Raw genomic sequence first — 18,750 nt, forward strand, 5'->3', positions numbered from 1 at the left:
ATAGCTGTTAGGCACACGGTCACTCCAAGCCAGAGAGCACATAAGAGATCTTTCCAGATGATAGGGACAACAGTGTCAGGAGCAGGGTGTTGGTCATGTAGGCAGAGTGTCAGGTTGTCACACTGTTTCCACTTTTACAGATCAGGAAGCTGAGGGGTGGAGAGGGCCTTACTTGGGCCTGGGACTCCCAAGGGGAGAAGCTCACACAAAATTATGTGCTGTGATGCAAGGCCGGAGAATATCTCCCCCACATCAGTGTGTACACTCTCTGGTCTCCCAGGGCTCCCTAGACTGCCAGCCTGGCCCCCATCGCCTTGACAGCTGCTGTCTCCTCATCCTCTCTTATTTTATGCGTAGGGCTGTCTATCCTGCAATGTATGTCTGTGTGCCAAGTGCGTGTCTAGTGCCCACAGAGGCCAGATCCGCGGGAGTTACAGACGGGGATGGAATCCAGGTCTTCTGCAACAGCATCCAGAGCTCTTAACCACCGAGCCTGCTCCCCTCTTTTCTTTCTTTCTTTCTTTCTTTCTTTCTTTCTTTCTTTCTTTCTTTCTTTTTGTTTTGTTTTGAGATGGGTCTTACATAGCCCAGGTTGGTCTCCAGCTCACTACGTGGTTGAGAATAACCTTGAACTTCTGACCATCCTGCCCCGAGCTCCCAAGTGCCCCAGGGATTCAGGACTGCAGCTGTCATGCCTGGTGCTGAGGATGGAACACAGGACTTCATACGTGCTAGGCAAGCCCTCCACTAACGCTACCGCATCCCAGTCTACCCTGGCTTTCCGAGGGACCGGAACTGAGTCTCGGCATGCGTCTGGAAACGTAATTCCTTCCCCAAGAAAACAAGCAGAACTCAGACTCGTGGCAAAAACAAAGTTTATTTAAGAAGCTCAAATAGCTGGTGAGAGTAGGGGTGGGAGAGGAGAGAGGCTCTGGGGTGCCGCCCCTCCCCTCACCCCACCTAGTGCAACGGATACAAGCAGCCGGCTGGGACCAGTCAGGAAGGTGGCGTCTGGACCCCACAGCGCATGTTTGCAGGAACAGCAAAGTCTGAAAAGAAACCTCAAATGATTGTGAGGTCGCAGCAGTGACTCAGTCTCACAGAGGCCCAGGAAATGCTCAGGGCTCTTTCGTGGGGACTACAGTTCTAGTCCCGAGTCCTAATCCTCAGACCCCAGCCCTCCTCCCCCAGACCCAGGGGTCCAACCCAGCCCTCCTCCCTCAGACCCAGGGGTCCAACCCAGCCCTCCTCTCTCAGACCCAGGGCTCCAGCCCCAGCCCTCCTCCCTCAGACCCAGGGGTCCAGGCCCAACCCTCCTCTCTCAGACCCAGGGGTCCAGGCCCAGTCCTCCTCCCTCAGACCCAGGGGTCCAACCCAGCCCTCCTCTCTCAGACCCAGGGGTCCAGGCCCCAGCCCTCCTCCCTCAGACCCAGGGGTCCAGCCCAGCCCTCCTCCCTCAGACCCAGGGCTCCAGCCCCAGCCCTCCTCCCTCAGACCCAGGGGTCCAGCCCAGCCCTCCTCCCTCAGACCCAGGGGTCCATTCCAGCCCTCCTCCCTCAGACCCAGGGCTCCAGGCCCAGCCCTCCTCTCTCAGACCCAGGGGTCCAGGCCCCAGCCCTCCTTTCAGATCAAGGAGTTCAGGACCCTCCTCCCTCAGATCCAGGGATTCACACCCCAACGGCTCTTTCCTCAGACCCTGGGGACTCTCACCTATCTGCTTCGGCTTGGGCAAGTTCAGGTTGTCCATGACCTTGATGAACTCCTCACAGCTGAGGGTGAGCCGTGGGTTCAGAGTCCGCTCTTCCTCCACAGTAGAGACGGTGAGCCCTGTTGGCAAAGGGGAGGGAAAGGAAAGTAACCAGGGGTTCGGTGCCTTGGGCGGCTCAGAACTACATTTCCCAGGAGACCTTGGGACGAACTGGCCCTTCCCTGAATGGCCCTGAGACGCTGCCCCGCCTCTCTCTCTCAGGGCACTATGGGAATTGTAGTTTCCACAGTTCCCGAACTCTAGGGGGACGGTCCCAGGAAAACCTACATGCCCTGCAGAGGTCTCTTAATTGTTTCTACATCCACACAGCACGCCCAAGCGCGTCATCTTTCCAGCCGCAGGAATTTCTGGGTTCTGCAGCCTCCGTGCCTCGTGGAGACAACAGGCAGAGGGTATTATTTATTCCCTGCCTTAAGTGACAGCGGTCTGCATTGGCCTCGGGCGAGCCCTCACCGTGGTAATCGTGAGCCGGATAGATGAGACAGTTGCCAGGAAGTGTGAAGATCTTTTCGTGCACAGAATGGTACAAAGTCCTAGCACAACCTTGAGGAAAGAAAACTTAGAGGTCAGAGACTCACAGAGACAAGAGAGAAGGAGCGGGAAGATGGAGGCACTATGGCTAAACCCTCTCCCTCATCTCCTGCCAAGAACGCCCTTCTGGGGACACAGAGAAAGGAGGGCATTCTATGGGGGGAACAGCATATATGAGGAACTGAGGGTCGGTGAGAAATTCGTCGGGATGCTCTGTGAATTCCTCGGTAAGGTCTGGCTGAGAGACTGAAGTACCAGAGGTTGTGGCACCAGGGGAGGTGATGGAAGGGCTCTGGGCCAGGAAAGTGGACTAAAAAAGGTAATACTCAAGACATGAGGGCAAGGGGAAGAGTGACTCGGATTCAGATAAGAAGTCCCGAGTCCTGGGCATGGAGGGATGCTTAGGGGGTAGAAGGGCTTGCAAGGACTGAGTTCAAATTCCCAGCACCCAATGTAGGGTGTGGCCTGTGCTCCTGTAACTCCAGCACTGTAGGAAGCAGAGGCAAGAAGACCCCTGAGGCTTCCTGGCTTCCAGCCCAGGTCCAGGTTCAAGGAGACAAGGCGAAGTGTATAGAACAGGACACCTGACATCCCCCCTGGCCTGTGAGCACACCCCCTCAGCCACACACATGTGCACATATACCATAGGCGGGCGCACAAAGAATTCCTGAGCGAGCCCTCAGTTGAGGCGAATAGATAAAAGGGAGATTAGGAGTCGCCTGTCAAGCTAACCGATCCCTAAAGCTCAACCCCAAAAGTTACACTGACCCCTAAGGATTAGACAGTGTACAGTAACAATCTCGGTGTGTATTTGGGTATGTGTGTGAGCACACGAGTTCTATGTTACTCAAAATGACCTTACACTCTTTTTTTTAATTTTATATTATATACATTAGTGTTTTTGCCATGGGTTTCAGGCCCCCTAGAACTGGAGTTACAGACAGGTGTGAGCTGCCATGTGGGTGCTGAGAACTGAACCTAGGTCCTCTGGAAGAGCAGCCAGTGCTCTTAACTGTTGAGCCATCTCTGCAGCCCCAAGTTATACTCCTGATCCTCCTGCCTCCACCTCCTGAGTGCTGGGATTAGAAATATGGTTCAGCTGTTTCCAGGTGATGAAGTATGCGGATTGAAACCTGGGCTTCCTGCATCTACCCACTGAGCTACACAGCCCCAGCTGCGCAGGGTCTCTCTACAGAGCCCCGGCTGTCGGGGAACTCACTACGTAGACCAGCTGGCCTCGAACATGCAAAAATCCTATTCTTCACGTTCTCACCCACACCATCACACCGAGCTCTTGGGCTGGAGAAAGGAATAGGGTCACCTTGTTGGAAGTCTGTCCGTCCACACCCTCGGATCAGCAGGGCATCTCCAGTAAAGGCCATGCTCTGGTCATTCAGGACAAAGGTGACACAGCCTGGGGTGTGGCCAGGGCTGGCGCGAGTCTCCAAGGCCTGGCAGGGATGCAAAGCACAGAGTCAGTTACCAGCAAACTTCACCAGTCCCCGCCCCCCAAAGCCCCATCCAGCTGAGGGAAACAACCAGACAAAGGACTAGAGCAACCGTTTGGCTTGAAGTTAATCTGAAGTCTGGGCATGGCGGCAAATACATCAAAAGAGACACTTGGGAGGCTGAGGCAGGAAGAACTGATGTTCAAAGCCAACCTGAGCCATCACAAGACCCTGTGCTGGGAGAGGTGTCAATCTGAACCAATCTTTCCTTTCATCACTCCCCTCCTCCTCCTCCCCCCTCCCCCTATCCAGAGTGGACTCAAGTTTGCTGTGAAGTCAACAATGACCTTATCGTCCAGTCTTCCTGTCTTCACCTCAGAGTTCTGGGGTTATGGGCTTGTTCCACCGGGCTCGGTTTATACAATGCTGGGGATGGAATCCAGGGCTTTGTGCGCACTAGCCAAGCGTTTTTGGCAGCCCAGCCAGCCCCATCCCCAGCCCAGACTGAAGTTCTGAAGAGCAAAAATACCACAGATGGGTTCCCAAGATAGTCAGATAGCCAGAGACATGCGTTTGTAACAGGCTTATACAACAGGGGTCATGCGCTCACTACAAAGAGAGTTTGCATCTCAGTAAGAAAATAGAAAAATAAGCACCAGGCTGGGGGTATGGCTCAGCAGGCTGTGTACACACACAGGCTGTGGGCTGGGCCTGCAGCACTACAAGAAAACAAAGACTAAGCTGGCATCGAGAGTCATACTGTAGGGCTGATGAGAAGGCTCTGTGGGTAAAGGTGCTTGCTGCCAAGCCTGAGGACCTGAGTTCTATGCCCGGGACCCCATGATGGTAGAAGAGAACCACCGGCTGGCTCAAATAATCCTCTGACCTCTACATGTATGCCATGGTACGTGCACGCATGCACACATATGCAAAGAAATGTAATAAAAAAAAATAAGTGCTATTGTTGGAAAGACACTTATTTCAAAAATGCTTAATGATACAAAAAAAAATAAAGTTCAATATTCAGTAGGTGCAGAAGACAGGCTATAAAGCAACATCTACAATGAGATCCATTGTGCTAGGCTTAGCTAAGAGGCTCCAGGTTCCCTGAGCTCAGCGTGAGACCCCGCCTCAAAGGAAAAAAAAAAAAAGTGGTCTCTTGGTAAAATAAAAAGTTACTAATTAGGGCGCTGGAGCAATGGCTCAGCAGTGAAGAGCACTGGCTGGTCTTCCAAAGATCCTGAGTTCAATTCCCACAACCATCTGTATTGAGACCTGGTGCCCTCTTCTGGTGTGCATGAAGACAGGTCACTCATACACATAAAATAAATAGATATAAAAAAGTTACTAATTAAATGTATACTTTATTCTATTGTTTTTGTTGGTAGCGTTTTGAGACAAGATCTTCCTAAGTGGCCCAGGCTGGCCCTGATCTTCCTGCCTCGGCCTCCCAAGTGTTGGAATTACAGGCACGTACCACAGTCTTCTCTGTAGTGGGAAGAGACTCTTGTGTTGGCTAATGGTTTCCAAGGATCTCAGCCTGTCACACTGGCAAAAGCCTGGCATGGTTGTGATGGCTGAGCATGTGACAGAGACTCCTCTGTCTACCATCTACTACTATGATGGACCCTTAGGCCCTGACTTTTTCTCTTCCTGGCTCCCTGGCAGCAGACTCCCACTCATGATGCCCAGGCCAGCAAGCTCTTCCTGGACTGGACCTTGGAGACATTGAGCCAAAGTCTTTTCTTCTTTTTAAAGACTTTAAAATTGCACTGTATTTACTCTGTGTGTGTGTGTGTGTGTGTGTGTGTGTGTGTGTGTGTGTGTGTGTGCGCGCCATGGTTGTGACTGTTGGTCAGACGACAACCCACTGCAGCTGGTTCTCAGTCTCCGCCATGTGGGTCCCAGGGTTAAACTCTAGTCGTCAGGCCGGGCAGCAAGCACCCCCCCACGCTGAGCCATCTTACTGTCCCATCTCCGTCCTCTGTTTATGGCTGGAGCTGGAGAAAAGGACCAACAGCACACACCACTCTTGCCCGGGGCCAGAGTTCTATTCCCAGCACCCAGGTCAACCGCCTGGGACACCATGTTACAACCACGTGTGACTCCAGTTCCAGGAGATCTGACATCCTCTCCTGGCTTCTAAGAGCAGCTGATTCGTGTACGTCATAGCATATCACATATACATACACACGATTAAAATGAATCATTTTTAAATGATATTTATCATAGCCATTTTGTCACAGTGGCAAAACTAACAGTCAAAAAAATCAACATGGAAACACACTCTAATCAAACTTGGGCAAACAAGCTCACCCTGGTGGCACAGACCTACAAACCCAGCACTGAGGAGGAGCAGGGGTTCCAGGTCACCCTCTACTTACAATGGATTTGGGGTCAGCCTGGGCTATGTGAGTTTAGTCTCAGAATAAAACACAATAAAATAACTTCTGAAAATTGAGCCTTGCAGTGGTAGCACACGCCTTTAATCCCAGCACTCAGGAGGCAGAGGCAGGTGGATCTCTGTGAGTTCAAGGCCAGCCTGGTCTCCACAGCGAGTGCCAGGATAGGCTCCAAAGCTACACAGAGAAACCCTGGCTTGAAAAACCAAAACAAAAAACTTCTGAAAATTAAAAATCTACAAAAGAGGGCCAGCAAGATGGTTGTGAATAAAGGACTTGTTGCCATACTGGACGACAATAGTTTGTTCCCTGGGACCCACCAGGTAGAAGGAAAACTAACTCCTGCCAGTTGTCCTCTGACCTCCACACAGGAATTGTAACATACGCCTGCCACCCCCACCCCATCTAGAAACCAGGTGGGCTGCAAGACTGTTGGTATCCTGTTAACAATACCCACGTGAGTGGCTGTGTCAAAACTCTGCTAGTCTCATAAAAGCCATTGGGAGGTTTTTCCTCCTCCTCCAGGAACTGAAATGCTTTGACCAGTTCTGGCACGATTGTGTTCAGGGAGAATGGAGTGACTCCCTCTCACGTGACTTGGGAGGTTTATTTTCTATTCATTTATTTTTCACAACTATTTGTGTGAGGTGGTGATGGGTGCTGAGAATTGAATACAGAACGTTGAGCGTGCTAGGTAGAGGCTCTACCACTGAGCCACGCCCCCAGCCCCTCTCACTGGGGAACTCTAGGCAGGGGCTCTACCACTGAGCCACGCCCCCAGCCCCTCACTGGGGGACTCTAGGCAGGGGCTCTACCACTCAGCCACGCCCCCAGCCCCTCACTGGGGGATTCTAGGCAGGGGCTCTACCACTGAGCCACGCCCCCAGCCCCCTCACTGGGGGATTCTAGGCAGGGGCTCTAACACTGAGCCACGCCCCCAGCCCCTCACTGGGGGATTCTAGGCAGGGGCTCTAACACTGACCTACATTGTCAGTTTAATTTTCTTTTTACAGGGTCTCATGCAGCCAGGTAGCCTCAAAATTACTCTGCAGGCCAGGCAGGGCTTGAATTTGCAAATCTTCTGCCTCAGCATGCAGAACAGCTGGGCTGACAGGCCTCTCAAGTCTTTTTAATATGCTCCCATGGCCATCATGATAACAGAAAGGCAAACATTCTTATCACTTTCCGAGGTTTCTCTGTACCCCTTTCAAATACACCGTTCTTCCACCCTGTCCCCAGCTGAGCCCTGGCCGGCTTCCGATTACTGTAGATGACTTTGTAACTCATCTGTTCCAGAATTTTATGTAGATAGATCCAAACAGTTATAAAGAAAACAACATTTTTGGAAGCAGATAGATAACCTAGTCCCTAATCTGAAATCTATCAGCTCTCTGGCCCATCTGCTTATTTGCAAAATATAGATCAAAATTGTCCTCGGCCCCTTGGAATGCTATAAAGATCAAACTGCTCCGTGGATATAAAGTACTTAGAAAAATCCTCAGTACACAAGTGGCGCTTTACAGAATAAACAAGAATAAGGGACTGGAGAGATGGCTCAGCGCTTCAGAGCAAGTAATGTCTTCCCAGAGGGCCCCATTCAGCTCCCAACACCCGCCATGTGGCTGACAACCAGGCAGACACATGACACGCATACATACGCACAGGCAAAACACTCATACATAATTTTTGTTGTTGATATTTTACTTTCCGAGACAGGGTTTCTCTGTATAGCCCTGACTATCCTAGATGGAACTCACCCTGTAGACCAGGCTGGCCTTGAACTCACAGAGATCCACCTGCCCCTGCCTCCTAAAGCTGGGACTAAAGGGGTACACCATTGCCATCCAGCAAAATAAATATATTGTTTTTAATTTTAAAAATAATACATAAGGCACTGGGCATCGTGGGGTTACCCTATCATCTCAGCACTCTGGAGCAGGAGGGCTACTTGCAATGTTTGAGGCTAGCCTGAGCAACTTAGTGAGATTCTGTCTCAAAATAAAAAATAGAGGCTGCAGATGGCTCAGAGGACCCAGGTTCGATTTCCAGAACCCACTTGGGGGGGGGGCTTTCAGCCATACATACATAATTCCAGTTTCAGGGGACTCAGCACCCTTTTCTGGCCTCCTGGAGCGCCATGTGGAGTTCATACATAAGGAAGCCAAACACTCACATGCATTAAAAAAAAAAAAAATACCCGTGTCATTTTAAAATATAGCAATAAGGCTGGAGACCTAGCTCCGTGGTAGAGCACTCGCCTACTGGGAAAAAGTCTGTAGGATGAACCTACAAAGCCGGCCTCTCTGTTTGTGAAGCTGGCAGATGGATGAATCGCCTCAGCTCCAGAATATTCCGGAAGTGTCCTGCAGGCCAGCAACAACTAGCCGGGGGCCATCCTGACCCATCCATCCATCAACAAAGCCTTTCTCTCCAGGACGCATAAAACACAGGATAACAGTATCTCATCCCCTGCCTCTCCCAGGCTCCCGGGTGGCCTCGCAGTTCACGCAGCCTGCACTGCCCCCTAGCGGTCAGCAAGCGGCAGGCGCCAGGTCGTCTGGCTCCTTCTGCCTTCTCAAATCCTAAGTGGTGTTGGCGCCCTCTGCTGTTCGCATGCCCTCAAATCTCTCTCCCCCCCCCCCCTTTTTTTTTTTTCCACTGTGGCCAAATGGCTCACCTTCCCTTTAATTTGTGAAAGAAGCGGTATCTGAGATGGCTCAGCACACACACGATGCACACACATACGTGCAGGCAAATTCTCATATATAATTGTTGTTGTTGTTCTTTTACTTTCCGAGACAGGGTTTCTCTGTGTAGCCCTGCATAGGATCAAATTTCGGTTCCCAGCACCCACATGAAGGCTTACACATGTCCTTAACTCCGGTTCCAGAGGATCTCGTGCCCTCTTCTGGCCTCCATAGGCACCAGGCATGCACGCCCGTGTACTAACATACATGCAGGCAAAGAACACAGAAACAAAATAAAAATAATAAATCCTTAGAGAGACAGACAGACAGACAGAGACAGAGAGAGAAGGCTGGCAAGATGGCTTAGCAAGTAAAGGTGCTTGCTGCCAAGACCTACAACCCACGTTTAGTCCTTAGTATCTACATGGTAAAATGAAAGCAACTGAGTCCCAAGAGGTGTCTGTCCTCTGACATGAACCCTGCACATACACACTTTAAATAAATCGCGCAATTTTTAACTAAAGGGGCTAATGATAACAACAAAAAGGGGACTATGGATGTATATCAGAGGTACAATGCTTGCCTAGAGTCCCCCAGTGAGGGGCTGGGGGTGTGGCTCAGTGGTGGAGCCCCTGCCTAGAATCCCCAGTGAGGGGCTGGGGCGTGGCTCAGTGGTAGAGCCCCTGCCTAGAATCCCCCAGTGAGGGGCTGGAGGTGTGGCTCAGTGGTAGAGCCCCTGCCTAGAATCCCCCAGTGAGGGGCTGGGGGCGTGGCTCAGTGGTAGAGCCCCTGCCTAGCCTGTTCAGGGTTCTGGGTTCCATGCCCAGCACTGTAAGAGAAAAACAACACCTGGCAATGGCTGTGACTCAGCAAGGCAATTCCTTGCAACTGAGGGCAAATTCTGCCAGGGGACTTGTGCAAACAGGAACATAGCAGCACCGTCCACTCCCATAGTAAAATCCAAGGATAACCACCCAGGGGGGGGGCATGAATAAGCAAACTGTGGGGTCCACATGAGGGGTTGGCACACTGGGGGCGGGGGAAACCGAATTTGTCGGAACAACCCTTTTTAAGTCATCTGAGAGTACTCTTCTTAGATTCTTCTCTTGGCTGGAACAGAGCAAGCGTTTGCACACCTGGGATCCCAGCGAGGTGGAGGGGAAGGAGGGAGGATTACATCAGGAGTTCAAGGTCCACCTCAGCAATATAACAACAAGCCCGAAGCCAGCCTGCGCTATGTGAAACCCTGTTAGGAGAAGCAGTGAAGGGGGGATTTTAGCCATAGCACAGGCGTAGTAGGCTGAGACAAGACCTCTGTGAGTTCCAAGCCCACTGGAGCCATGCCAGGGGGCGGGGCGTTCTAAAGCTCAAATTTTAGGAGCCATAAATGAGGCTCTTGAGCACACAGCCCTACTTTGACTTCTGTCCTTGTGCCAAACATGGCTTTTACACACAGGAGGAGAGCCGGGACACCAGACCACATTCCCTGTGGCCTGTAAAGATTAGATTCGCCATCCAATCACTCACAGAGAAAGTTTGGCCAGCCCTGACTACATAACCATGAGAAATAAAGAATTTAAACTCAGAAGTCAGGGGAATCTCTGTGAGTTTGCAGCCAGCCTAGACTAAGTGGTGAGTTCTAGGCTAACTAGGGCTACATAATGAGACCTTGTCTCAAACCAACGTCAAAAATTACAACTGCAGGGCTGGAGAGATGGCTCAGGGGTTAAGAGCACTGACTGTTCTTCCAGGGATCCTGAGTTCAATTCCCGGCAACCACATGGTGGCTCACAGCCATCTTGAATGAGTGCCCTCTGGTGGACTGCAGGCAGAAGACTCTACGCATAATAAATAAAGTCTTTACAAAGAATTACAACTGCAGACATCAAGAGGAAGGAAGAGAGACTTGGGCACACACACACTGTGGACTTCTTATCTTTGGTTTTGTTTGGAGAAAGGGATTCATTCTGTAGCCCAGGCTAGCCTGGTACTTGCTAGTAGCCCAGGCTGGTGACAAGATCAAAACTTTTCTGCATCCCTGAGCTGGGATTAGAGTGTTTCATCACCGGGCCTGTAAATCTCCCAAAGCTGAATGCCAAGTGAAACTAGCTGCGATTGTATAAGTCAGGATGGTCCCCGAAACAGAGGGATTGGCGGCCGGGAAGAGCAGAGAGGCCTGTGGGGTGATAAGGATGGTCCATGTAGGGATAGAGAAGGAAGGAACCCCAGAGTAAACATATAAAAACACAAGCAATTTGTACAAGTACAGTGTGTGCACACTTTACCTCATTTTATGTATGACACAACTTCTTGTTTTGTTCTAGAGTTTGAAACACAGTCTCATCATGTTTTCATTGCATTTTATTTGTTATTATTGTGAAAGGGTGTGCAGGACACCGCCCAACTGTGGAGGTCAGAGGACAGCCTGTAGGAGTGGCATGCCAGGGTGGCCTTGAGTTCATTACAAAGCCAAGGATGACCCAGAAATCCTAATCACCCTGCCTCCACATCCCAAGGGCTGGGAACACAGGCTTCCAGCTATAATTCAACTTTTTTTTTTCTGGTTTTCCAAGACAAGGTTTCTCTATATAACAGTCCTGGCTGTCCTGGAACTCACTCTGTAGACCAGGCTGGCCTCTAACTCACCTGCCTCTGCCTCCCAATTAAAGGCGTGCACCAACGCCCAGCTATAAGTAACTTTGAAAGGTGGCAGAAAAGGTAAGAGTCAGGAAAAACAGACCCATAAGATCTGTAAAGAATTTACAGAAAGCAAGACCCACACTAGCAAACCCAGGCACTAACAGGCACTGGCACTGCTGTAGGTACCCTACCCCTGGGACCTTAACACAGTGCTAGCAGGACTGCAACTGTTTCCCACAAAAATCCACATGAGAACATTCACAACAGTGCTTCCCACAACGGTCCCAAAGTGGAACGCCCATCACCTGATCAGTGAATAAGTAAAATACGATAGGACCATCATACGCCAGACTGTTGCTCAAAAATAAAGAGACATAAAGAGCCAGTGGGGTCCTGAATGTGGGTGAACCCTGACAGCACGCTGAAAAGAGAAGCCAGCCTCAAAGACTGTGCTCCTGTCTCTATGCAATGGGCAGGCAGGAAAATCCAGACAGACAGAAAGGACAATAAAAGAGAATAAAAGCAACTTAATGGCCGAGCACAATGGCATATATACCTGCGGTGGTGGCTACTAGGGAGGCTGGGGCAGGAGGATCAGCTCAAGGCCTATCTGGTGTATAGAGTGAGTGAGTTCAAAGTCAACCTGGGAAAGTTGCTAAGATCTCTCAAAATAAAAAAGGCTGGGGGTGTGGCCCAGAGGTAGAGCCCCTGCCTAGAATCCCCCAGTGAGGGGCTGGGGGCGTGGCTCGGTGGTAGAGCCCCTGCCTAGAATCCCCCAGTGAGGGGCTGGGGGCATGGCTCGGTGGTAGAGCCCCTGCCTAGAATCCCCCAGTGAGGGGCTGGGGTGTAAGACAAGAGTAGAGTGTTTCCCTAGCATAAATCAGACCCTAGGTTTTATTCCCAGTACTGGAGCAAAATGTTACCTAAAGGCTGGGTGTTGTGGTCCAGGTAACCCTAACAACTGAAGGGTTGAGGCAGGAGAATGAGAAGTTCAAGGCCAGCCTGGGCTACCTAGCAATGTATAAAAAGAAAGGAAGGAAGATTTATCCAAGGCTGGGAAGGAGAGGAGGGAGGCTTTGGGTGCTGCCTCACCAGGAGTCATGAAAACATCCTGAGATGGCGTCCAGTGACGAACACAGCCTTCTACAAATGCACCACGAGCCACTGACTTCCAGCCTTCCCATGGGTGAGTCATTCGGTATTTGGATTATATCAATAAAATGCAGTAAAGGAAAGATAAACACAGGAGCCAAACACAGCTACACAGCTAAGCCCTTCCGTACTTGTTCACTGAAGGTATCTGTTGCTCTGTGTTTGAGAAGGGTCTCTCTCTTCATTTATCATTTTCTTCTATTTGAGTGAGGGTTTCCAATAGATGCGGCTGTGAATCCTCCTGTCTCTGTCTGAATATTGGGATTTTAAAAGTGTGTGCCACCATGCCAGCTTTGTTGTTGTTGTTTGGTACAGGGTCACATGTAGCCCTGATTGTCCTCAAACTTGGCTTGTAGCTGAGGGTGACCTTGGATGCCTGATTTTCCCCTCTCCACCTCCCAAGCACTAAGACTGCCATCACCCCCATTTTAAGTCTCCTCGTTGTTCTTTTTCAGGATTTTATTTTATTCTCCCTGTGTAGCCCTGGCTGTCCTGGAACTCCCTGGGTAGACCAGGCTGGCCTGGAATTCAGAGATGCCCCTGCCTCAGCCTCTGCCTCCCAAGTGCTGGGGTTAAAGGCGTGTTCCGCTATGACTGGCTTGTCTTTAAGATTTTAAACAGTCATTCATTTATGTGTATCTGAGTGTGTATCTGTGCAAGTGTATGTGTGTGCCAACAGAGGCCAGACGGGGATGCCAGGTCCCTCTAGAGTTGACAGTGGAGTCAATTGTGGCTGTTCTGATGTAGGAGCTGGGAACCCAACTTGGGTTGTCTGGAAGAGCGAGCGATGAGTGCTATCAACTACGAAGACATCATCTGTCTACCCTAAGGGCTCCTGCTGGCACAGGCCTGGTCCTCCTAGCCTTCCACAGTCCTCTCCAACTCGCAGGGCTGACACAGCGAGAAACGTAACCCTCATCTGCCTCCAAATACGGGGTGAAATCAAAGTATCTCACGGCAACTACACCCTCTCCACACAACATTTCCACTAACCGCCTCCAAATAAACGGCCCCCATTCCACAAGACCATCAGCCCAGAGGCCAGGACCTCGCACTATCGCTAGACATTCTGTCCTCTAGGTCAGCCAAACTACATCTTTGGCAATTCAAATCACCTGTTTCCTCCCTCTGGGTACAACCCTCCCTCCCCCCCAACCAGTGTACTGTGCTCTGGGTTGCAAAGCTGGCTGGAAACCTGCTGATTAAGCTTGTGGCAGAGAGAGAGAGAGAGAGAGAGAGAGAGAGAGAGAGAGAGAGAGAGAGAGAGAGAGAGAGAGAGAGAAGAAGGAAGAACCTTCAGCCCTTTCCTAGGTGAGGCAATAGGGTTGTGGCTAGGGTGAGGCTTCAAGGCCAACATTTAAGGAGGAACCCACTAATAAACGGTTGATCCCAAATCTATAACACCATGCCGGTGAGCGCCACCTTAAGCGGTAGCCCCAGAGACTTCACTAGACCCACCCCAGACCTATGGCTGGACAAGAGGATGTTCCTTCCTCAAAATCAAACCCCAATCAGCGTTTATGGAAATGGCCAGGCCAAAGAACCTGCCCCAAGGCTCAGGAAACTGCCATCGCTGTTGACTTAGGGGGACTGGCCAGAGGCACGCCTGCCTGCTTGCCTGCTTGCCTGCGTGCCTACAGCCTCCTGCCCCAGTGCCCCGCCTGGTTTTATGGTACTTCCCACAGAGAACAGAGCCGGGAGTCAGAGCCTAAGTCCACTGGCCCTTCTTCCCTGGGGCCCAGCAGGCCATCTCCCACCCCTCCCACGCGAACCCTCGTCAAAGCTGAAGGGGTCCAAGCCAAGACCCTCTTCCCTAAGACCCAACATCCAACTCACAAATCGTCCAAATCGGATGGAATCACCTTCCTCGATATGCACATCGGCCTGGGCTCCGCTGAGGCGGGAGATGACCGATTGGCAGCCGGGGAGTAGGGACCGGAGGACCCCTGAGCCGGTGATGTGGTCAGCATGGCAGTGGGTATTCACTAGGAGCGAGGAGAGCAGGGAGCGCTCAGTGTCACCAACTCACAGCAGCCAGCCCTCAGACCCAAGGAGGCAGACGCTAGGCGTCCCCCCTTAGACCCCGGCGCTGGGACCATCAGATACTGTGGTCGGTACCTCAACCCTGATCCTTCACAACCTGAGGTCCGGACCCCACCCTCCTCCCTCAGACCCAGGGGTACAGGCCCAGCCCTCCTCCCTCAGACCCAGGGGTCCAGCCCCAGCCCTCCTCCCTCAGACCCAGGGGTCCAGACCCCACCCTCCTCCCTCAGACCCAGGGGTCCAGACCCAGCCCTCCTCCCTCAGACCCAGGGGTCCAGACCCAGCCCTCCTCCCTCAGACCCAGGGGTCCAGACCCAGCCCTCCTCCCTCAGACCCAGGGGTCCAGACCCAGCCCTCCTCCCTCAGACCCAGGGGTCCAGACCCAGCCCTCCTCCCTCAGACCCAGGGGTCCAGACCCAGCCCTCCTCCCTCAGACCCAGGGGTCCAGACCCAGCCCTCCTCCCTCAGACCCAGGGGTCCAGACCCAGCCCTCCTCCCTCAGACCCAGGGGTCCAGACCCCAGCCCTCCTCCCTCAGACCCAGGGGTCCAGACCCAGCCCTCCTCCCTCAGACCCAGGGGTCCAGGCCCAGCCCTCCTCCCTCAGACCCAGGGGTCCAGCCCCAGCCCTCCTCCCTCAGACCCAGGGGTCCAGCCCCAGCCCTCCTCCCTCAGACCCAGGGGTCCAGACCCCACCCTCCTCTTTCAGACCCTGGGGTTCAGACCCCACCCTCCTCCGTCAGACCCTGGGGTCCAGACCCCACCCTCCTCCTTTAGATCCTGGGGTCCAGGCCCCACCCTCCTCCTCCAGACCCGGGGGTCCAGGCCCCACCCTCCTCCTTCAGATCCTGGGGTTCAGACCCCACCCTCCTCCTTCAGATCCTGGGGTCCAGACCCCACCCTCCTCCTCCAGACCCTGGGGTCCCGACCCCACCCTCCTCCGTCAGACCCTGGGGTCCCGACCCCACCCTCCTCCTTCAGATCCTGGGGTCCAGCCCCCGCCCCCCCGCCATCCTCCAGATCCTGGGGTCCAGGCCCCCCGCCATCCTCCCGGGTTTTCCCAGCGCACTTTCTCCCGTGGCCCCGCCTCTCTTCCGCTCAAGTTTGGTCCGAAGACACAGACTAACCGGCATAGAGCAGCTTCAGCCCCAACTCTTTAACCAGGTGAGCATCCCGTTGCGCCGTCTCCAGAACAGGGTCGATCAGAAGAGCCTCTCGAGACTCCGGGTCACCCAGCAGGTAGGTGTAGGTGCAGCTTTTGGGCTCAAACATCTGGGAGGGGTGGGGTACCAGAGAGAGTTCCTGAACCCGATCCCCAAGCCTGGGGACCCAAGAATCCAGGCCTCCCCTCCAGCATCCTCCTAGGATGCGGCAACCCCACTCCTCTTGACCCAGGGGTCAGGAGTCAAAGGGGGGAGGGGGTCCCCAGCTCCCTCCAGGGGAACTAAGGAATTCCATCTTCCAACACGCCCCTAATCAAGGACCCCGCCCTCCTCTGGTAATAGACCCCAGACCTCCGCCCCAAGCCCAGGGTCCCCCTGACCAAATCGGAAGCCCCCCCCCCTTTTTTTGCAGCAGCAGCAGCGGCAACGGCAAGGCGTGGAGGACCTCCCATCCCCATCTCCTTTCCAGGACAGGGGTGTCCCACACCACCCACTGCCCTGAACCCGGGGTCCGCTCGGCCACCCGGCTCGCCGCACCTGCCGCAGGAGGACCGGGGCCCTGGGTGAGCTGTGCTGGCTCAGCCGTCGCACGGCCACCCTGAGGGCCGCGCTCGCCATCGCGCCCCCGCCGGCTCGCACTGAGCCCAGCAACCTCCCCGCCTGAGCCCTACGCGCACCCGGGCTGACCCGGGAGGGCGGGCCGGGGCGGGGCCTGTCTTAAAGGAGACGCCGAAGACCCTACCCAGGAAGACCGCAGGCAAGGCCAGACCCTGACACAGGCAGAAAAAGAGACCAGAGACCAGGGCTGATTCAGAGACACTCATGTATATAAACGGGGAGAGAGGTAGAAAGCCCCCGGACACTTTGAGACGCGGGACGTTTTCCAGGAAAGCACGTGGTCAACTAAGTCATCCTACAAAAAGAAAAAAAAAAAATCAAAATTCAGTATCAGCAGTGTTTTGGAAGAACTGTTAGATAAGTGATTACAACTCTTTTTTTGTTTGATTGCTTGGTTTGCTTTGTTTTTTTGTTTGTTTGTTTGTTTTGGTTTTGGTTTGGTTTGGTTTTTCGAGACACGGATTCTCTGTGGCTTTGGAGGCTGTCCTGGAACTCGCTCTTGTAGACCAGGCTGGCCTCGAACTCACTGAGATCCGCCTGCCTCTGCCTCCCGGGTGCTGGGATCAAAGGCGTGCGGCACCACCGCCCGGCCTGGTTTGGTTTTTTGAGTTTCTCATCACATAACCCTGGCTGTCCTGGAACTCCCTCTACAGACCAGGCTGGCCTCGAATTCAAAAGATTCTCCTGCCTCTGCCTCCTGAGTGCTGGGATTAAAGGGGTGCGCCAACACCCCAGGCTGAGACGGGGTCTTTCCATATAACCCAGGCTGGCCACAGATTCGTGGAAATCCTGCCTTAACCTGCCAAGAACAACAACAACAAAAACCCATATTTTTAATTATGTGTATGTCAGTGCCGGGGTGCGTGCAAGAGAGGGTGCGTGCCAGTGTAGGCTGGAGGCATTGGATGCCCTGAAGCTGGAATTACAGGAGGTTGTGTCAGGCTGGGAACAGAATTTGGGTCCTCTACAAAATTTGGGTCCTTGAAAAGCTCTTAACTGATGAACCATCTCTCCAGGTCAAAAAATCCTTTCAAATGTCTTAAAATTTCTGTTTTGAAGGGGCGCCATGTGCAGGTGGAGGTCAGAGAACCATTTTGTAGATTCAGTTCCCCTCCTTCTTCTCTTGGGTTCCAGGGGCCAAAGTGGGATCCTCCAACTTCTAGCAATGGTTGCTTAGCAACTGGGCCATCTGCTGAGCCAACTGAGCCCCTCACAAAGGTTGTTCAAGCACCTTTAATCACTTTGTCAGAAATAGTCATTTTTCTTTTCTTTCTCCTCCTTTTGTTGTCTGTTCTCTCTGTCTCTCTGTCTCTGTCTGTGTGTGTGTGTTGTTATTTTTAGACTGGATTTTTGCAGACTAGGCTAGATTTGAACTCCCACATAAAATTAGAATGTCCTTGAACTACTCTGTGCACACACACACACACACACACACACACACACACACACACAAGTAAATCTGCACTTCCCAAATGTTGACATTACAAGTGTCTGACACCATACCTGGCTAACTGTTGTTTTTTTTTTCATTTTTTAATAATTATTTATTATTTTTCTTTCTTTTTTTGTTTTTTTGAGACAGGGTTTCTATAGCATGAGCGAAGACGATCCGTAGTCCATGTGGTTAAGATATCTTTATTCAGATAAACACCGGCCAAGCATAAGCCAGAGCGTGTCCAGACGCAGCAGGCTAGGGAGGCCAGAGAGAGAGAAAGCCCCCACGTGTCTGCTGCCCCCTTAAGAACTCCCCTGAACCTCCCCTGACCATACCCTGACAGGTGTAATCAAGCACACCTGTACCTAGCTCCTAGGAGGCAAGGCTACAGTGTCTCCCTACAGGCTTCTCTGTGGCTTTGGAGCCTGTCCTGGATCTCACTTTGTAGACCAGGCTGGCCTCGAACTCACAGACGTCTGCCTGCCTCTGCCTCCCGAGTACTGGGATTAAAAGCATGCTGGGATTAAAGTTCAGTATGAGGGTCATTTGTCCTCTTTAGAAATTAAAGACTCTAAAAACCTACTGATCACTTACATCAAGGATGCAGAGATAGCTGGGCATTCCCAGCACTCCGGAGGCTTGGGTAGCTTTGAGCATTGCTTGCTACAAGTCTGGGGCAAGCCTAGAGTGCATTGTTGAGTTAGACCAGTTAGGCTTACTGTCCAGTCAGGATTATTAGAGCTGCAATGTAACTCCATGACCAACGCGAGTTGGGGAGGAAAGGGTTTATTTGGCGTACACCTCTCCATAATAGTCCATCACTGAAGGAAGTCAGGGCAGGAACCTGGAGGCAGGAGCTGATGCA

At 52.4% G+C, this 18,750-nt stretch overlaps 1 protein-coding gene across 1 annotated transcript; it reads right to left on the minus strand.

Moving 5' to 3' along the window:
* Positions 1 to 858: 858 nt before the first annotated feature.
* Positions 859 to 16,523, minus strand: Ethe1 (ETHE1 persulfide dioxygenase). The gene is made up of 7 exons (XM_027431165.2): positions 16,370 to 16,523; positions 15,797 to 15,941; positions 14,465 to 14,613; positions 3,621 to 3,750; positions 2,222 to 2,311; positions 1,711 to 1,827; positions 859 to 1,049 (listed from the first exon to the last, which is right to left on the minus strand). The coding sequence occupies exons 1-7, from the start codon at positions 16,448 to 16,450 to the stop codon at positions 997 to 999; spliced, it is 765 nt and encodes a 254-aa protein (XP_027286966.1). The 5' UTR covers positions 16,451 to 16,523; the 3' UTR covers positions 859 to 996.
* Positions 16,524 to 18,750: the final 2,227 nt, after the last annotated feature.

Source organism: Cricetulus griseus, chromosome 9 (assembly GCF_003668045.3).
Source record: "Cricetulus griseus strain 17A/GY chromosome 9, alternate assembly CriGri-PICRH-1.0, whole genome shotgun sequence".
NCBI lineage: Eukaryota > Metazoa > Chordata > Mammalia > Rodentia > Cricetidae > Cricetulus > Cricetulus griseus.